Source organism: Sus scrofa, chromosome 10 (assembly GCF_054392235.1).
Source record: "Sus scrofa isolate SSC_HxYL_T2T_F1_AM1 chromosome 10, Sscrofa_HxYL_maternal_Yorkshire_Landrace_v2.0, whole genome shotgun sequence".
NCBI classification, from domain to species: domain Eukaryota; kingdom Metazoa; phylum Chordata; class Mammalia; order Artiodactyla; family Suidae; genus Sus; species Sus scrofa.
Window position 1 is genome coordinate 64,711,229 of NC_139392.1, and position 20,693 is coordinate 64,731,921.

The 20,693-nt window shown below is 37.6% G+C and overlaps 1 protein-coding gene and 1 long non-coding RNA gene across 19 annotated transcripts in view; one reads left to right on the forward strand and one right to left on the reverse strand.

Annotated features, from left to right (window-relative positions):
- Positions 1 to 7,546, forward strand: part of LINGO2 (leucine rich repeat and Ig domain containing 2) — a 1,289,481-nt gene extending 1,281,935 nt beyond the window's left edge. For 14 of the 18 annotated variants that reach the window (XM_021064187.2, XM_021064192.2, XM_084979859.1 and 11 more), the window contains one exon: positions 4,487 to 7,104. In XM_021064187.2, the coding sequence (XP_020919846.1) occupies positions 4,521 to 6,341 (1,821 nt within the window). In that variant the 5' untranslated portion in view covers positions 4,487 to 4,520 and the 3' untranslated portion in view covers positions 6,342 to 7,104. Of the gene's footprint in view, positions 1 to 4,486 lie in introns of all 18 variants that reach the window. The other 4 variants (XM_084979863.1, XM_084979862.1, XM_084979864.1 and 1 more) reach the window with 1 other exon arrangement.
- On the reverse strand, positions 7,095 to 14,270 carry LOC106505141 (uncharacterized). Its single transcript, XR_014817800.1, has 5 exons — positions 11,932 to 14,270; positions 10,897 to 11,104; positions 10,366 to 10,420; positions 9,481 to 9,610; positions 7,095 to 7,201 (listed from the first exon to the last, which is right to left on the reverse strand). It is a non-coding gene; the product is annotated as an uncharacterized LOC106505141 (long non-coding RNA).
- Positions 14,271 to 20,693: the final 6,423 nt, after the last annotated feature.

Here is a 20,693-nt window from a genome sequence, read left to right on the forward strand (position 1 = left end):
TGTTTCCCAACTGATTTTATCAGATCTATATTACTTGATACTAACACTGCACAAACACAAGAGATCTAGAAAGAGGCAAAAATTCTCATGAAATAAGAAAATTTACCAAACACAAACAAAACAAACCCAATGAAATATAGTGTGTACTGCATATAATGTGGGGTTTATCCCAGAAGTTCAAAGTTGGTGTAACCCTCAAAAAAAGCAACACTATTTGGCATACTAAAAGAAAAATATAGAAAAATAACAAGCCGATCTCAACAGATGCAGAAAAGCATTTTTCGAAATTCAATAAGTTATTTGTGATGAAAATTCTGTTAACTAGGAAGAGAAGAGAACTTCTTCAATCTAATGAAGAGCATCTATAAGAAAAAAAAAAAAATGGGGAAAAAAAAAGAATGGTTTCCCTTAAGACTGAAAACCCAGGAATTCCTGCTGTGGTGAAGCCAGTTAAGGATCCTGCATTGTGTCTGCAGCAGCTTGGAGTGTCGCTGAGGTGCAGGTTTGATCCTGGCCTGGTGCAGTGGGTTAAGGATCTGAGGTTGCCACAGCTCAGTGGTGTAAACCACATCTGCGGATATCATTCCAGTCCTGGCCCTGGAACTTCCATATGGCAAGGATGAGGCCAAAAAATAAATAAAATAAAATCTTTGGGGGGAGTTCCCATTGTAGCTTACCAGGTTACAAACCCAGCTAGTATCCTGGAGGATATGGGTTCAATCCCTGGCCTCACTCATTGGGTTAATGGTCCAGCATTGCCATTAGCTATGGTGTAGGTCACAGACACAGCTCAGATCCTGCATTGCTGTGGCATAGGCTGGCAGCTGCAGCTCCAGTTTGACCCCTGGCCCAGAAACTTGCATATACCGCAAGTGTGGCCCTAAAAAGACCAAAAAAAAGGAAGATAGCTTTCAGTACTTCTAATCAACATTATCTTAAAGGAAGTAGTGAACATAAAAAGACACAAAAATAAAGGCGTAAAAATTAGAAAGGAAGAAATATTTGCTGAAGGAAATTAAAGACCTGAATAGATGGAGAGTACCATGTTCATGGAAAACTGAATTTGTTACAATATCAGTTCTCCACAAAAACCTATGAATTCAACATAAATCATCAATATCCCAGCGGACTTTTAGAAATTGACAAGTCGATGCTAAGATGTATATGAAAATACAAATAACCTTTAAAAATATCAATGCAAGTTTGATCCTTTATTGTAAAATGTATCCATGACATCTTTTTCCATGTCAAAACAATTTCAAAAATCAAAATTGTTTTATTTTTCTAATTATAAAAGAAATAGGGGTATATTGTGGGAAAATAGGATGCATGAAAATTTCTAAAATGGAAATCACCTTTAATCCCACAACCTCAAAATAATTACTATTGACAACGTTTTCATTATATCCTCCCAGTTTTATCCTTGTTTACATGTAGTCTATCATATGTATAAATATGGATATTTATATATATTAACACATACAAACAAGACTATTTCATATTTCCAGGTTAACAAGTATAGATCTTAGTCTTATGTGTTATATTATGGTTATAACATATAACTAAGCTCCTACTATTATATTTCCAGTGTTCCTGTATTATAGGCAAGCATGTAGCAAACATCTATGTAGATTAATTATCTCCCTATGATATTTCTTGGAAAAAAGTAAAGGCTCATAAAGTCTAGCCTTTTGGAGGCAGTACATGGGTCTATGGTATAGATTTTGATGATGGTTTCATGGATATATACTTACCTCTAAACTGAAATTGTATACAGTGAATATGTACAGTTTTCTGTATGTCAATCATAACTCAATAAAGTGGTTTAAAAATTTTTGGAGTACACCAGAAACTATCACAGCTTTGTGAATTAACTGTACTTCAGTAAAACTTAACATTTTGGAAAGGAAAAAATGGTTCAAAGGGATGAACATACTAAACTTAGATTTAAATTTATCAATTAACCTCCTCATTATTGTACCTCAACATCCTGAAGCTTATACCGATTTATATTTCTTCTATCACCTCCTTCTACTCTTGTTAATTCTGGATAAAAGTAATTATTGAACATTGTCAATCTGATAGGCAAAAGTGATATAACTATTATTTAATTTGTAATTCTTTGCTTATTAGTGAAGGTGGTTAGCTTTTCATATATTACCCATTTTTAGTTTTTGCTACATTCACTACCTAGTTTTCTATTGACATTCATCTCTTGTCCTTATTAATAAGAACTATTTACTCAACACTATGTTTAATCCTTTGCTTGTTATAAGACTAAAAGATATAATCCATTTTAGCTATTGCGTTTGTGTATATTGTTTATTTGCCTGTTGTATATTTGCTTGTTATACTATTATTTTTTAAAGGCAAACAAATAGGTTATTCTTTTCTTTCATGGTTGTTAGCTTTATTCATAGGAAAGGCTTTTCGATTCTGTCGTTATAAAATCAATAAACTTTCTTCTGGGACATTATTCTTACATTTTAAAACTTCATCTGGAATTTATTTTATTGGAACAAGTGAAGTTGACATGCAGCTTTTCCCAATAAGTATCTACTCATTTATATTTTTCTCACTGGATTAAAATGCCACATTTCACATATGCTTACTTCTCAAACACATTTAGATATAATTCCTTACTCGTTCTGTTTCATTAACTGTATTTTTGAGTATGATGCTATTTTTATTAGTTTTTTAAGTTTAAATATTTTGTAGGATACATCTTTGTCCATTGCTGATTTTTAATGTTTCTGATTATTCAAATATTTATGTTCTTCCAAATTAATTTTAGAATTTTTCAAATCCAAAAATACTATCTTTGAAATGGATGTATTCCTTAAGAATTGATATCTTTAAAATATTGAATATTTTTATTAAAATATATACTACATCCTTATTTTAATAAGGTTATTGTTTCCTCAGTAGAGCTGAATGGATGTAATATTCTGCATATGTCTTGTGTAGTTTATTCTAAGGAATTTGATTTTTCTTCAGAGATAATATGACTGGAATCATACAAAAATATTTTCTAAATGATTTTCATCTTATATTATTTTCTTGGTTCTGACAGTTTTTTCAGTTGATTTCCTTTAGTTTTCAAGATGGTTTAGTTTGATCTACAATGATAATTTTGTCATATCATTTCCAATAATTATAAGTCTTATGCTCCTCTATAATTCATTTTGCTAGCACTTGCTAAATCTTGGCTATTTTTCTACATATTGAGGCCACTTTCCTAGTGATTCACCATTAAGTTTGTTCCCAGTTGTGATTTTTTTATGGATAGATTTGCTTAGATGTAGTCATAGCTATATATACAGACATAGACATATACCTAAACACTGTAATTGGAGAGTAATTCTCTTACAATTCAGAAGCAAATGCTGAGGTTTTATCACGTACCTTTTTAGCTAAAAATATTGTCTTGAATAACTTACCCTTGAGTAAATCATGGTGTTTGTGGATGAAATGCACCCCTGAGGATCTCAGGTTAAGAAGCACAGCCCCCATAACGCACCTCTTGCTGTTTAGTTGAGCAGTATGGTCAACGTCTGCTTAACTAGATACATCTAAAGCATACTCATTCCAGTCTCATTTGATACCTCTTTAATATCTTGTTAACACATTTACTAGATTTGAATTTGAATATGGAAAAATGATATAGTTCACTAATTACTTAAAAACACTTTTCCTTATGATGGTAACTCTTTCCACTCGTACATATTAACCCAAAATCTTAAAGCATTTTCATCATCACAGAGGCTATGATGCCTTGATTCTATCTCATCATAGGGACAAACACAACATTTATAGGGAGATTGAGGATGTTTTTGTTTACCTCAAAAAAGGAAAACTCTTCATAAATCTGAATTTCTTCAACTCTCAAAGAGGTAAGCCTTCTAACCAAAGGGGGCTTTTTAATAGAAAACTTAATAATGAAGGTTAAAAAGTCTCAACCCCTTACATGAAATGTAACGTTATTCTGTAAGTGGAACCCTAGAGCCTGAGGTTGAATGAAGTTTGTTTCATTTTGAACAGAGGATATCATCCCAGACATTACAGCTGCAGACACTGATTTGAGCTGAAGAGGTGTCCTCTTAGCCATTGACTTCTGTTGTTGGCACTTTGAGTTCAAAATAGAGCCTTTTGTGAAATGCATTGTTTTACTTCACAGTCTGGGCCAGACAGGGTAATAGTCTCTTAATCGTTGTCAAATACTGAAATTGTCCTAACTCTAGGAAGCTACTATTATCATCACCCTTATTTCCATTTTACAGCCAAGAAAACTTGAGAACAGGGAAGTGAAATAACTTACACAAGATCGTGTAGCTAATGATGGCAGCTTTCAGATTTAAAGCTCCAATCTGTGTCACTCCAAATGCAGGGTCTTTTTCACTGTGTTCACTGCTTGTGTGTGTCTTACTACGCATCTATGTCCTAACACAATTTCCCTTCCTTCCTTCTTTGGCCCCTTCTCCTACAGGCCCGTGACCAAGGTGTAGACTAAGAGTGGAGTCATGCTTCACACGGCCATATCATGTTGGCAGCCATTCCTGGGTCTGGCTGTGGTCTTAATCTTCATGGGATCCACCATCGGCTGCCCTGCTCGCTGCGAGTGCTCCGCCCAGAACAAATCTGTTAGCTGCCACCGAAGGAGGTTGATCGCCATTCCAGAGGGCATTCCCATCGAGACCAAAATCTTGGACCTCAGCAAGAACAGGCTGAAAAGTGTCAACCCCGAAGAATTTATCTCCTATCCCCTGCTGGAGGAGATAGACTTGAGTGACAACATCATCGCCAATGTGGAGCCAGGAGCATTTAACAATCTCTTCAACCTGCGTTCCCTCCGCCTGAAAGGGAATCGCCTGAAGCTGGTCCCTTTGGGGGTCTTCACCGGCCTGTCCAACCTCACCAAGCTTGACATTAGTGAGAACAAGATTGTCATTTTACTGGACTATATGTTCCAGGATTTGCATAACCTGAAGTCTCTGGAAGTGGGGGACAATGACTTGGTTTACATATCACACAGGGCCTTCAGTGGGCTGCTTAGCTTGGAGCAGCTCACCCTGGAGAAGTGCAACCTAACAGCGGTACCAACAGAAGCCCTCTCCCATCTCCGCAGCCTCATCAGCCTGCATCTGAAGCATCTCAATATCAACAATATGCCCGTGTATGCCTTTAAGAGATTGTTCCACCTGAAACATCTAGAGATTGACTATTGGCCTTTACTGGACATGATGCCTGCCAATAGCCTCTATGGTCTCAACCTCACGTCCCTCTCAATCACCAATACCAACCTGTCCACAGTACCCTTCCTTGCCTTTAAACACCTGGTATACCTGACCCACCTCAACCTCTCCTACAACCCCATCAGCACAATTGAAGCAGGCATGTTCTCTGACCTGATCCGCCTTCAGGAGCTTCATATAGTGGGAGCCCAGCTCCGCACCATTGAGCCTCACTCCTTCCAAGGGCTCCGCTTCCTTCGTGTGCTCAATGTGTCTCAGAACCTCCTGGAAACTTTGGAAGAGAATGTTTTCTCCTCCCCTAGGGCTCTGGAGGTCCTGAGCATTAATAACAACCCACTGGCCTGTGACTGCCGCCTCCTCTGGATCCTGCAGCGACATCCCACCCTGCAGTTTGGTGGCCAGCAGCCCATGTGTGCTGGCCCCGACACCATCCGCGAGAGGTCATTCAAGGATTTCCACAGCACTGCCCTTTCTTTTTACTTTACCTGCAAAAAGCCCAAAATCCGTGAGAAGAAGTTACAGCATCTGCTGGTGGATGAGGGGCAGACAGTCCAGCTGGAATGCAATGCTGATGGAGACCCTCAGCCTGTGATTTCCTGGGTGACACCCCGAAGGCGTTTCATCACTACCAAGTCCAATGGAAGAGCCACTGTGTTGGGTGATGGCACCCTGGAAATCCGTTTTGCCCAGGATCAAGATAGTGGGATATATGTTTGCATTGCTAGCAACGCTGCTGGGAATGACACCTTCACAGCCTCCTTGACTGTGAAAGGATTCACTTCAGACCGCTTCCTGTATGCCAACAGGACCCCTATGTACATGACCGACTCTAATGACACCATTTCCAATGGCACCAATGCCAACACTTTTTCCCTGGACCTTAAAACAATACTGGTGTCTACAGCCATGGGCTGTTTCACATTCCTGGGAGTGGTTTTATTTTGTTTTCTCCTCCTTTTTGTGTGGAGCCGAGGGAAAGGCAAACACAAAAACAGCATTGACCTTGAGTATGTGCCCCGAAAAAACAATGGTGCTGTTGCGGAAGGGGAGGTGGCTGGACCCAGGAGATTCAACATGAAAATGATTTGAGGGTTGACTCCTCCCGCTGTTGGTTCTCTGTTATTGTTGGTAGCCAGTAAGACAGCCTGGCACAGTAAAGTACTAGGTTAAAGGCAGCTTCGTGCAGCTGCCCCTGTGTCAAAGCAAGGGTCCACAGAAGCAGGAGGACTTCTGATGGAGACGCTCCACTTAGAGGCAGGCAGGCATGTGTCAGAGCCCTTCATACATTGGGAAACTAATTGTTTGCATTGCAAATATTGGCATTCTGGGGATCTCAGTAATGAACCTGAACCTTTGGCTCATGCTCATGGACAATTACTCAGCATTTTCTACCACAGCAAAAGCAAAAGAATAAGAAGGAACAACCTACAATGTAGGATTTAAATATTAAAAAGACACATTTGTCTAAAACATACTCTACAGAAAAAATTTGTATCTATGAATTCTCATTTGTTAAAGCCTTGCATCATACCATATTGCTGGTTCAACACCACAAAGAAATCAATATATTCTTTACTCTTTTTTTTTGAAACATATATGCTGTATAGGTTTTAAAGCAATATGAATGAGAGGTTGTGCTTTTAGTTACTCACCACTATAGATCCAAGTGTGATTTCACCTTCCTTTACATAGAGATAACCCTGAGACTAGATCCCTGGAGTTATGGGCGGATATATGTTGAAAGATGCGTTTGTCTGATGTAGGATGCCAAGAAATAGGACCCAAGGCAACAATGCTCAACTCTGTTAACTTCTGTTACTATAAATAAAGGCATGTGCCTAGTTTTGATACAGAATGGAATATTTTTTATACTTGTGATATCGCCCTGGACCAGTTTACTGTAACAAAGCCCTTGGTTTCTTCAGAAGGTGGTGTGCCACAATTTGTACCTGTAAAATGCAAGGTAGGTGTTAATCATGAAAATGATCCATTTAACTACAACTTGATTTTACTTTCACCAGTCGCTAAGAATAAGTTAATAGAAAATGGAAGAGGAGTTCTCATCATGGCTCAGCGGTTAGCATCCATGAAGACGCAGTTTCCAACCCCGGCCTCATTCGGTGGGTTAAGGATCTGGCATTGCCGTGAGCTGTGATGTAGGTCACAGAGGCGGCTCGGACGTGGTGTTGCTACACTGTGGTATAGGCTAGCAGCTACAGCTCCTATTTGACCCCTAACCCAGGAACCTCCATATGCCATGGGTGTGGCCCTAAAAAAACACAAAAAAAAGAAAATTGGAGAGGATACCGTTGTTATAAATACTCATAGACTAATAAACAGCTTGTAGCTAAGATCCAGAATTCAGATGTTTAAAACCTCTCTAGATAAGAAGGATTTCTCCTGAGATGCCATAAAAACCAGGGTGATCCATGCATACCATGATCCCTGCCACAAAGGATCTGTTTAAAATACAATAGCTTCTGAAGCCTGGATTGCTGCCAGTCGAAGTAATCATCTAACTACTGCAACACTGATGTTGTCTATTCAAATACTGTACACACAGTGTTATCTCAAATGGGCAACTTCAGGGTTTCTCCCTGCTTCCTTAGCAAGTAAATACCGGTTTTTATTTTGAAAGTTGTCTGATGTAGACAAGAAGAATCTGTCTTATTTTGAAATAAGTGGCAAAAAATAAGATGGATTAAAAAGCACTTGTTTTTTTCCTCTACTGAAGAAAAACTAAGACTTAGCCCTATAAATAGGTTAAATCGTGCTGATAGTTTCACTCCTCTGAAGGATTTGTCCAGTTCATTTTGTATTAATGATTGTGACTCAAAGTTAAAATATTATGGTATTTTAAAAATGGCCTCATACCATTACCACCAGCGATCTGGTTCAAATGAAAAATAATTCCATTTGGCTAAAGGTTGAGTCAGTGGTTTCCAAGTGGTTATACAGTTGACCCTTGAATATGGGAGTTACGAGTGATGACCATCTGTGCACTTGAAAATCTTCATATAAGTTATAGGTAGCCCCTTGTATCCATGATTCTGCAGCTATGGATTCAACCAACCTCAGATCATGTGGTACTTAAAGTATTGACTGTTGAAAAAAATTTGTCCATAAGTGGACACAACACAGTTCAAAACCAATGTTATTCAAGGGTCAGCTATATTCATATGATCTGAGAAAGCATTGAATATAGTGTATTCATGAAATGTGATGTATTTAATCAGCATAGAACAGATAGGAGATGTCTACGTTTTTCACATTTTGTGAGGGACCCGAAAATGAGTACCCTTTTGGACACTGTGTAAGCTGGAGTAGGAGATCTTTGGAATTTGTTTCTTGGCATATCAGATCAGAGATTAACTTTCAAAAAGTTGGCTTTTTTTGACTATTTCAAATTTTGAGTAACTTCAATAAAATTGACCCCAATAAAAAAGTGACAGGTCCAGAAATAGTTTTTCCAATTTTATAGCAGCATGGTTAAGCCCATTTCTTCCTTAATAAAGGGTGGAAAATGAGATAGAAAGATTGAAGAATTGCCTGCTTGAGTCACTTTCTATTTGATTTTCCTGATGATTATTATAGATCATTTAGAAATTCATTTCCCTCTTGTGTCAACTTACCTTATTTATAGCTAACAATACAAATCAAGATCTGCAATAAATTCTATCCTGTGGGTAAATGGAATGGGGTCTTTCAAATTTAAAAATGAACAAAATTAAAGTTGAGACCAAGTCTTCCAAAAGTCAATAGAAAATACTTTGTATGAAGTACTTAGCTAATTATGTAAAGAAAGAAAGAAACATTTAGCAGTTAATAAAAGGGCTTTGTGATTCTAACTGCTATCTTCTGTCATAATAGAAGTTGACCAAAAAACTTAGTTAAATGAAATTGGATTAAAGTTAACCCATCCACGAAAAGATTTAGTTATTATTCCACAGGAAGAAAAGAAGTTGCACTCTCTCAGTCATTTCCATATTCTGATCCCTGGAACAATAGTTATTTAAAATATTGATAACATCCTTCCCAAAAAAAGGGTCCCAAGACTAATTAATTGGGAAAATAGTGTATTCTATAACCACCTCTTGGAGGTTCAAAATCTATTTGAGGCTAAGAAATCCTCTGAAACGTCCAGTAAACAAGAATTCTGTTTACTAGAACATTGGGGCTCTAGTATCAAATTTCACAAAATGAATTTTCCCTTATGGCTTCAGCTTACCTCTTTGTTAGATCCTACTAGACCATAGCATGGTGGGGAATAACAGCTTGGATCAGCACATGGACCAAATTTTGCTCCTAGTACTCATCTCTGGTTCATCATCTTCTCAGAGTATTTCTTTCCAACTATCCTAAGAAGAAATACAGCTGTTTGGCTCAGCATTTAGTTCTGGGTTGACCAGTTCTCTATGCATATTAAGCATTTTCAGAGAAGCATTTATTTATAGTTTCTAGGCATTAAATTTCTAGAAGAAAAATTCCCTGACTAGCTATGTCTCCAAATGTCTGAAATACATGTTATTCAAGTATGATAACTCAACAATTTGGCCTCAGGTGTTGCTGGCAAGTGACTTCCACTTTTCCAAATTTTCATGATACTTTTTTAAACCTATTCATCTTCATCGCATTTAAAATTATGAACTTTTCAGATATGCTCCAAGTTTGAAAATGTACACTAAGATTTGCCATGATTGGTATTTCCCAGACCCAGAGAACATTTTCACAACTCTGGTTTTGCTCAAGTCCTCAGAAATTTTGCTTATTGCCAACAACTCCCCCATAGTATTAAGGCATTTGGGATTTGCTTTACAATATTTAAGGTAGATTCTTTTTCCATTGGTCTGTCCGATATTCTATGCTTTTTAGTTCTCAGAGGAGCTGGGAAGTTACAATCTTCTATGACCTTAAAAAAGGATTATTTAAATCTTACCTACATTTAAGCCTGACCTCTGTCATTCTCCATGACTCAAGCAGAAACAAATATATTTACATATTATAAAGTACCAAAGAGAAGATGTAATCCTGGAGAAGAAAAATTAAGTAGAGCTCCATGTAAATTAACCTTCCAGGAGATCCCTTTATCTCCACAGCAAGATATTTGTTTTACCTTTAGGAACTGTTGACGTTAACTGTTCAACACCTCAGAGTATGTCTTGAGGTTTCTAAGAAAGAAAAAAATATATATAATCTTCGGCTTAGAAGACTAACACCTGACAAAAAGGCTGATCAAGAGTTTACAGAAAGGTTGGAGGGAGACACTTGAATCCATTTCCATCCTATTAACTTTATTACTTGTTTTTATAGTTAGCTTCTAACTGAAGACGCATCAGAGGTTATGCTCTTTAACTTTTGCCAGTGTCTATGTTTATCCCTATTCCTTATTGCCCTGGTCACCTTTATATAGCTCACTTGAGCCATTCCAAGTGGATTTTGTGCCACATGAACCTGGTAACCGAACATTTGCGGCCAAGGCCATTCATTCTACTCAGTTCTTAGGTAAAGCTTTATCCCTTTTGCTCCTGGGAAGAAGGTCCTAGAAACATTCCCCATTAGACTAGTAATATCAGATGCCTGGTGATTGCCAGTGACTTTCCGCCCTTGGCTTTGAAACTCCCAACCTTTCTCCTAAAATCCTTACCATTTTCTGATTGAGGAGTTCTAGAGTTATCTTTGCCTTTGTATATGGAAAGCCTCAAGGAATATTATCTGACTTGATTTTAGATTTGCATGTTGGGCAGCAGAGAGTACTTTTGCAAACTTTGGACACAAATCTGTTACTCTCCCCTTAATGGCTTCAAAGCCATTCCCAAGGAAGACTGCTCATTCTCACTCCAGCAAAAGTACTGCTGTGGGGAAAGGAGAGCATCACAGCGTTAGTCAACAAGATCAAAATGAGAGCTGATTTTCTAAGATACCTAGCTAAGATACCTAAAGACAACTGGGTTTAGGAGCCATAGGTCTAGACTTCCACAATTGAGGCAAGTAAACAATGTTTTAAATCAACATTGAATGACAGGTTTCCAAATCTGAAGTTGGCTTTCTGTTTTGGTGGCAGTTAATGTAGCTGAATATTTTCCCCCCAGATGTTAGCCGCTTATCTTGGTGTGAGCTTTTCAATAGATTGTCTAAGATAAAATATTTGTAGCAAAAAAAAATAGACATAATTAAGGAGTTTGTAAAAGATTTATTTTTCTAAAACAGGCCTGAATGGAAGCTGATGTTCCTCTTTCAAAACACGGCAATCCGATCAAGACAAGCTTGCATGTACCCCAGACTGACTGCCCTTCTCCAGATGGCCAAGGTCTTTAATACCTCTTCTCCCTCCCCCTCCCTCATCTCCCTGGAAAACATTCTGAATAGGAAGGAGGGAAAGAGCTGGAAATACTAACTCCCCCTAGACAGCTCACAGAGAGAGGAAAGATTTGGTACTCCCCCATTCCTGCCTCCTTTCCTGATGACACAATTGAAAAGATCCCTCATTCTCTAGCTCTTGCCTTACTCACCACTGTCACCTCCCAGCTGCTGTCCTACTTCATCAATGAATGCTCTCTCCAGGGAAAAGTCTCCTATTCATTGGTACTCAGACATTCTTGGGTAATTGTTAAACTGGAAATTGCTTTTTAAAAAAGCCCTCCAGCTTATCTCACATAACACTTTAAAAGTTAAGACTTACCATTCACATAATCACAAGCTGACAGCAATCTGCAGGTTGAGTGATTCTGATTTTTTTTTCTCTCTCTCTCTCTGGTAGAAGCAGGTGGGTTGATATAATGCCAGCCTTAAATAGAAGCTTTATTTATAGCTTTAGCAGAATGAGCAAAGAGCTGGCATAATCAAGAGAGGACTGCATATTTTAAGGAAGGCCTTACCTTTAATATGCAAAATAGCCATTAGAAGACCACAAAAATGCAAATTTACATTCTCCTAAATTGGTTAACTGTATTAATTCCAATAAAGTTCAAAAGATAACTTTCCACACTGCAAATGGGTCAAAGTTGTGCCTATTCTACAAGGACAAAACAAACACAAAACAGAAATTTGGTTGCTATGTTAACTTTCTTCATTTCATTTTGTTGCACACCTCCAATTCTAAATTGCTTTCATATTTTTAATCTCCACTATGATGAAATCAATACAATGTGTAATACCATTATAATCAACAAATAATGACCAAGCAGGGGAGTAATTCAGACTTGCAAAAAAAAAGTCAGTCTTTACAACAGTGTGTCGAACAGCACACTGAATCATATATGTATCTAAGTGACGGCAAGAGAGAGGAACTGAGTCATGAGCAACCTTTTTTAGAGGCTGTTTGCAAGAAAACATGCTCTTTTCCTCCCCAGTTATAAAGTCAGATGTACCCCACACGTGTGTTGCTTTGACATGCAAGTCATTTGTCTTATATTTTAGTTTTTTCCTTTTCCATATGGTATGAAATGCCCCAATAATTTAAAAGCTATTGTTTATATATACATATATAAATATATGGGGGGAGGGTGATTTGATTTCTTTTTTTAAGTGTTTAAAATGTAACTGTTTTTAAAGTTGATAAGCTTGAGCTGGAGGGGCGGGAGAAACAGGATGTGTGTCTGTGTTTTTCTTTACTGTCTTATCAAAATCTTATTCTGGGAAAATCCCATGATTGGAAGCTACTAACCAACAACCTATAAAACTTTTTTTTAAAATGCCTGATAGCTTGTTTTTGTTCTCAAAAAAATTAGTGCTAATGACAAAAGTATCTTGATTTAGGTTTGTGTCTCATTGGCTACTCTTAATGATTTATTGTGGGCATGTTTTATTTTTAACATGTAAAAACAAGTTAACTTATTTTATTATTAACATGTAAAATAAGTTAAGAACACATGTTTTCTTTACTGATGTAAAGGGCTTAAGCATTTGACATCCCAACTAAATCCATGTGCGTATTAAAGAAATGAAATGTAATAAAAGATCACTGAAATCATTGATCAGAAAATAATTCCTTATTGAGACAGGTAGGTTATACAAGCCTTACCAGGAACACGAAGTTGCTTAAATGTCTTCAACATTCTTATTCCAATGAATAATCTTCAAATAACTCCAGTCAGAGAAGCATCAGAGCCAGTGGATTCTGGTTCTAATGCTAGAGTGAGTAAAACCACTCAGAGAGGAATCAGAGTCAGGCTTTCTGGTTCTTCATAAGCAAAATGACCAAGGGGCTGTGATTTGACCAGCTGAATATCCAAATCTAGGTAATACCAACCACACTAGGAAGATATTCTACTTTACTGAAGGTAAATACTGTATCACTTGTAAAATCATCTCATCCATTTGATTCAGTGACATAAGCAAGTAACAGCCATGACTTTAGGTATGAAATATGTTTGAGCAAGAACTGTAGGGTTCACCAGCCATATACACATCATCATTATCTGGTAATTCTCTCTGAGTTAGCTTTCACTCAGTCAACTATCTGTGATCAAGATAGGAAGGCACAAAAAAATCAGCAAGAGGAAAATCTTTTCTGGCATCCTCAGGAAAACTTATAACAAGGGAAGTAAGTTTATCTAGTGTTAAAGAGGGAAAGAATTGAAAATGTAAAATTGCACCTGTGCAATCTTTCTTCTGGGGGCAGAGGTGCTCTCTCCTTACCTTTGGTGCTTAAAGGAGTGGGTGTTAGGGAGGTGTGCTCAGGTAGCTTTCATCCTGCTGAATCATCTTCACCCCCTAGCACCTTGGACGCCTTCCAGGGAAGAGGGAGGAGGTAGAAAGCTGGGAGAATGGAACCTGGAAGCCATACTGATAAATGACAAGAGAGCCCAAGACTCACCTCCAGGCAGCAGCAGATGCTCCAATTCTGAGACTGCTAGCAAGAATTCACAAAAGGCTCCCTTGCTATTCTTTCATTGCAAAATGCAATGCTTACCACCAGAAAGGGATTTCCTTCTTCTGGAAGGCTTTCTGGTATTGCCACAGCTGTGTGCCTAAGAGTCTCATGGCTGACAGTGGGCTTTCATTTTCTACCACTGAACTAGCATGACCAAAACAGAGAAAGATTTTCCGTGAACATAGTTTTGAATATAATAGGAATACACCTCTGCCAACCAATGTATCACAAGTTAGACTCTCCAGTAAATTCCCTGATCAGGGGGAAGAGAGACTCAATAGTCCAGGACTTGTCTTTAAACAATGATAAGAGGGAAGAAGACAATATAAGGAAATCAAATTTTTAAGTGTGAGCTAAATATACTTTTCACTCAGGAGCCTGGCTTCCAGCTCTGTCGCTATAAAGATATCCTGGCCATGAGTTGTTTCCTAAATTTAGAAGTGCACTATTGTTTGGGGTTTCTGAGTGGGCGTTGGGGGGTCATTGGTCTTTTTCTCCCTCTCATTTTCCTTGGTCATGTGCATACTGCTCCAGCTAACTGGCTGTTCATGTTTCTGCCGTCATTCGGTGTAGTTGAAATAAAAGGCTAAGTTTATTATAGAACCAATATTCTTTTCATAATTACCTCATTGTCAGACCTAAAACCCAGGACATGAAGGTTCACGTGGAATAAGGCCAAGTTAAGGAGGACATTGAGAAACCTTAATGGGATTTCTAAGGGGAAATTTACCACCCACCAGTTCTGCCACTGATGGGTAGAAAATCTGAAAACGCTGCCTTCTAGGGCTTGTCACTCTGGTGCCTTTCATCAACTCTTATAAACAATTAAATGTAAAAATTATGACCCTCTTTTAAAAGAATTTGGATTTGGGAGGAAATCTCTTGTTATAGCTATACAGGCATTGTTTCCTTCTATAATATTCTGAAATTGGTAAGTGAGGACATGAAAACACATCCAATCTCTCTATACAGTACATATGGCTTAATGCCAGATACACACTCACGCACACACACACATATATGTAATATATATATTACGAAGAACCATTTGGACAAAGATAAGGAAAAATAAAAGGTAGATGGAAAATATATGGCTTATCTGAGGATTCTCACTATTCTATTTACCTCTTATAAGGAAGACTAAGACTAGAACTCAATCACTAAGAAGATAGAGTCTGAAAGATGAAAATCCAAGAAAAGTCTCTGTGAAAAACATACTACTGCATAGATTACCTCTTTACTCAAAAGACTTAAATCTTATGTATGATTGCAGAAGTTCGTTGTGTATTAAATATATTGAACAATTTTGTTCATTGTCCCATTGGGAGATAAATCCATTTACCAGATCTTCCTCTAAGACAGAGGTACCATTTATATGAAACTTTTCTAACCACAGCATCACTCATATTATTCTTAAGGACAAGAGATCAAGCATACTAGCACCATAGCACAGAGGCAATTCACCACATTTCATCTCTTCTTTTAGTCATGTGCTATTAGCCGAATGTACAAAAGTCTAATAGTTTATGTCATATTAAATATATTCAGTGTTCTCATGAAAGTTAGATAAACCTTTTTTTAAGCACATACACACACAAATCCATACCATGGTGTCTGGTTTCTCTAAGCTTCACTGTCTTATCAGTTCAAATGTCCTGCTGGGAATTAATTTACTGAGCACAGAAAAAATACAAATGTGAAGTGATTCCCAAGTCAGCTCTACCATCTTGACTTACATAACCTCTCCTATTTTAGTAACACCTGGAGAATCCAGTTGCCTCTACTTGAGTGCTCTCAAGAGCCTTCCACAGCATTGCAATTAAAAAAAAAAAAAAACCAAACTGGTATTAATGCAGGGCTGGCTTCAAATACTTAGCAGCTGTTTTCTGTCCTGAGTCTTCTAGAATCAAAAAAATGGGTTCACAGAAGTGCAAAGTAACTGAAAAGTGTTCCCTGGCTGGCAAATCAAGACATGAGTAGTTTATTGTTTTAATTCAGCGTATTTTCAAAATAGCATTTGATAAGAGCTGCAGAGCACAAGCTTTTCAAATAAATGGCAGAGAAAAATAAATATAAATAATAGAATTTCATTTTTCAAATGTTTGGTATTTATGTATGCGATAATGTCTCTAATATTGATTTTCAGAGTTTGGGTTCAAAACGAGTACACAGATTCTATATTAAAAGTCATTTTAAATGTCTGTGTTTCTATATCCTTTTAAATGCTGCCAGTATTAGGTCAAATCCATGCCCACAGAAAATTCAGGAATCTACTTAACTCTTTTCTTCTTATTCTTGATTAGAAAATGGAAATCAGATTTCCCCAATTCTTAAACTATGTATAAAATTTAACTTTTCACCTGTCCAAGCACAATCTCCTCCTTTCATTCACTCATTCATTCATTCCTCAATGTAACCGTGTAACATCTATTGAGTATCCATTATCATAGTAACTTCATAGCACATCACTAAATAAAATTATCAAACTGCAGTCCAAATTTCATTCCTGTATTTCTCCATATTAACTTCTTTGGCTTCCATGTTAATCACCACCTTGTTCTCATTCCATCATCCAAATCATGTAGTTTGGAGATGGGCCTTAGTGTCCAACTGGCCAGGTAATACCCTGGCTTTAAGGACCTACCTGCTTTAATGATCCACTCTCAGGGAGTCAGTGTAGTTAAGTTTGAAAGCACCAAGGGTCTGGAGTAAGAGTTCTAAGGGCTCGGTCCCTGGATTCATGTTCCTTAATGGGCAACATCTCTGCATCCCCATCACTCAAAATGACCATAACACTACCTACCTCACAAAGGTGCTGTGAGGCTTACCATGAAAGCATGAGGGAGTGGTATGTACAACTGGGGGTCAATTACAAAGGCACTACAGGATTTAGAGTGGCTGGACGAAGTCACTGAGTGTGAACCCCCTCCCCCGCTAGGTCTGCTCTCTTTTACAATTAGAATCTAAAATGGCATTGACCAGCAATTGGCTTGGTTCATTTTTAATAAGACCTCTGCAAGATTTATCACAAATTCCTCTCTGAGAGATGCTAGCTTGGAAAAAAATTAATAAACTAATTTTAACAAAGGATAATAAAAGGATTCACTTCCAGGTGCTGGGGTTGGGGTAGTTACTTCAATATAAAACAAGAGTTTGAATGGATATCTTCAAGGAGATGCATTTCATCAGAGAAATTTATTGCCTAGGGTTTTCTGTTGTTTTCCGTCTCTGACTCCCCAGCTTTTTGTACCATTGTTTTAACATACACCCCCGTTCCCCTTGTGTTGGAAGGGAAGCTGTAATCTTCGTTTCATGACGATTCTTTTCATGCCATCTATTTTACTCAAAGGACAAATTCTTTTCAACAACTATTGTAATTATTTTCTTAGAGGGCCAATTTTAATTGCCATATTGTTTAGCTAAGCCCTATTGTCTTGGTGTCCTTCAAAGTTGTCAGTTGCTTTAAAATACAGGGGTGGGAGGGGGGAGCTGATAAGCACACTGTTGTAACTGATTTGTATGTTTGAATTGTCTTATCAGAAAACAAGGTTATGAATTTCATCTGTTGAGACACAAAAATAAAATACTTTCCTAAAAAAATATATTTGGTTTCTGAATGTTCTGAAATACACTTTATTCTTCTCTTCATCCTTTTAATGTTTCATTAATACTGTTGCATTATTAATCATAATTATAATAGAGACAGCTTTCTATATTCATTGGCATAGCTCAATTATTATATATACTTGGGAAACAGAATAAAATTGTTCCAAATTTCAAAATGAAAAATATTAAGAACTCATTCTAACAGAAGAAAGGGTGGGGGAAAAAACTGTAACTGCAATGTATACATCTAAGGATGACCTGACCCCCTTGCTGTACAGTGGGAAAATAATAATAAAAGAAAAAAAAAATATATATATAAAAAAAAAAGAACTCATTCTGAGGGATCTGCCTTCAAGGCTGACCATAGCATCATGTAAGACAGATGGGACTGAAGAATTAAGGCCTTTCAAGGTATATGGTAACATGACCTCTTTTCTTTCCAACTGAAAATGTAACACAAATGAAGGAAAAGGACCATGAGATATGATTTCCATCAGTTTGGAAACTTGAAGAGAAGACTTTAAAAATTATTAAGCTAGGAGTTCCCGTCGTGGTGCAGTGGTTAACGAATCCCTGCCCTTGCTCAGTGGGTTAACGATCTGGCGTTGCCGTGAGCTGCGGTGTAGGTTGCAGACGCGGCTCGGATCTGGCATTGCTGTGGCTCTGGCGTAAGCCGGTGGCTACAGCTCCAATTCAACCCCTAGCCTGGGAACCTCCATATGCCACAGGAGCGGCCCAAGAAATAGCAAAAAAGACAAAAAAAAAATTTATTAAGCTTGACTTTAAAGAAATCTCTGGGCCAAAGTTCTGCCAGAGTAATTTAGAGAAACTTTAGCAAAACAAAAACATTGTTGGCGTCTTAGCTTAGACTGCCATAACAAATACCATGAACTGGGTGGCTTAAACAACAGAAATTTCTCTTTCATAGTTCTGGAGGCTGAGAAGTCCAAGATCAAGGTGCCAGTGGGATCAGCCTCTGGTGAGTACTCTCTCCTTGGGTTACAGGCACCTGCTTTCTCACCGTGTCCTCACATGGCCTTTCCTTGGTACATGCACCTGGGGAAGAAATTATTCTCTTTCTCTTCAAATGAGACCACTAATCCTATAAAATTAGGACCCTACTCTTAAAACTTTTTCAACCTTAATTTCCTTCTAAAAGCCCTATCTCCAAACACAATCACCTTGGAGTTTAGGGCTTCAACATAGTAAGTTGGGAGAGGACATAATTTAATCCATAGCCTTTGGTTTATGCACATGAAACAAGTGCTCCATCACATTTACCATGAGTATATAATATTGAAACTGCCCCATAGAGTTTAAAAAAAACAAACAAACAAAAAAAAAAAACCACTATCCTTAAATGGCATACCATAGGGTTAACAGAAACTGGTGACTAACAGAAATTCTTGCACTAGTCTTACCGCTTGCTACTAACTCTATCCATTTGCAGTCCACTTTCACCAAGCAAGCTTGCCTTAGTTATTTTGTTGTAAACTGCATCCCATGCAAACTTCACCTAGCTTAAACAGTAAGATGTTTGTCCAAGCTGTTTTAAAGAATTGGGGTCAGCTGTAATTCTGCAAAATCTCAACCTCTTGAATCGCTCTCTCTTATTCAATATCATTAGTTAACTTCTTTCTAGAATGCCCATCCTTCATCTGATGCTCCTTTCCAACAGTTCAAATTCTCCCTTGACTGTGCACTTCTCCCCACCCATTAAAGAGAAAGCTGTGACAGTATTCTCCTCATGATCCAATAATGTACTCACATTCCAGGTAAGCTGTATCTTTTCAGAACACAGACTGGCTTACCCATGTGAGCTAAGTTATGGGCTACTAGCTTTTTCTCCAGAGTTATGTTGGTGCTGCACTACCAATCAAAGTTTTCTTGGCTAAATAAGCACCATAGCATTTGCTAAGACCATTTGTTTGACCTAAAGAGTCCTGATGAATAAAATGTAAAAAACCCAAATTGTCTGTCTAAAGAAGATTATTGCCTAAATTAAAACTTACTCAAGATGCCCATAAGCTCCCCTGCAGCTGTTCCTATTGGGTTTGCTGATAGTGCAGTACCAGGAGGCCAAGCTCAGTGTGATAAGCCAGCATCCATCCAATTACTCATGTTTGTTAAGGTTCCCAGAGAACCAAAGTTCTGTATCAGCAGCTAGGCCACGAGCACTTTGTCCCACATGAGAAAAAAAAAAGTTCCAGAAATCAAGGAGAGGTCAGGAAATTCCTCATATAGAACAACTTTTCTTTCTCTAAGATTAAAGCTATGTTTACTAAGCTATATTCCCTCATATGAAACACTCTGTCCTTGTCTTTTATCAACTCTAAAGGAGTCTATGATCGTGGCCTACTGGAGCTGTGCTGATGTCTGAGGCTGGAGTTTGAATTTCTACATCACTCATGTCCTGTTTAGTGTACATTTGACCATTCGTCAGCTAAGCTCCTCAAACCTTACACTTTGAAATATCCAGAGCAAGATATAGAATGCTGAAGTAATTAACAAGCTGTTGTTTTTTATTTTTTCTAACTATGAAAGTACTAATATACTGGCTCATTGTCCACAATGTAGGAAACAGGGAGAGGTCAAGAAAAAAACATCCTTTATACTCCTATCTTTCAAAGGCAGCCACAGTTATTATCATAGTATAGGTTTTTTTAGCCTTCTTAAAATAAAAAACTAGGTTTTAAAATAGGAGATTTTTTGAAATAAACCAATGGGCCCTAATCAAACTGACAAGCTTTTGCTCAGCAAAGGAAACCGTTAAAAAAAAAAAAAAAACAGACAGACAACTTACAGAATGGAGAAAATAGTTTCAAACAATGCAACTGACAAGGGCTTAACCTCCAAAATATACAAACAACTTATACAACTCAACAGCAAAAAAGCTAACAACCCAATGGAAAAATGGGCAAAAGACCTGAATAGACATTTCTCCAAAGAAGATATACAGATGG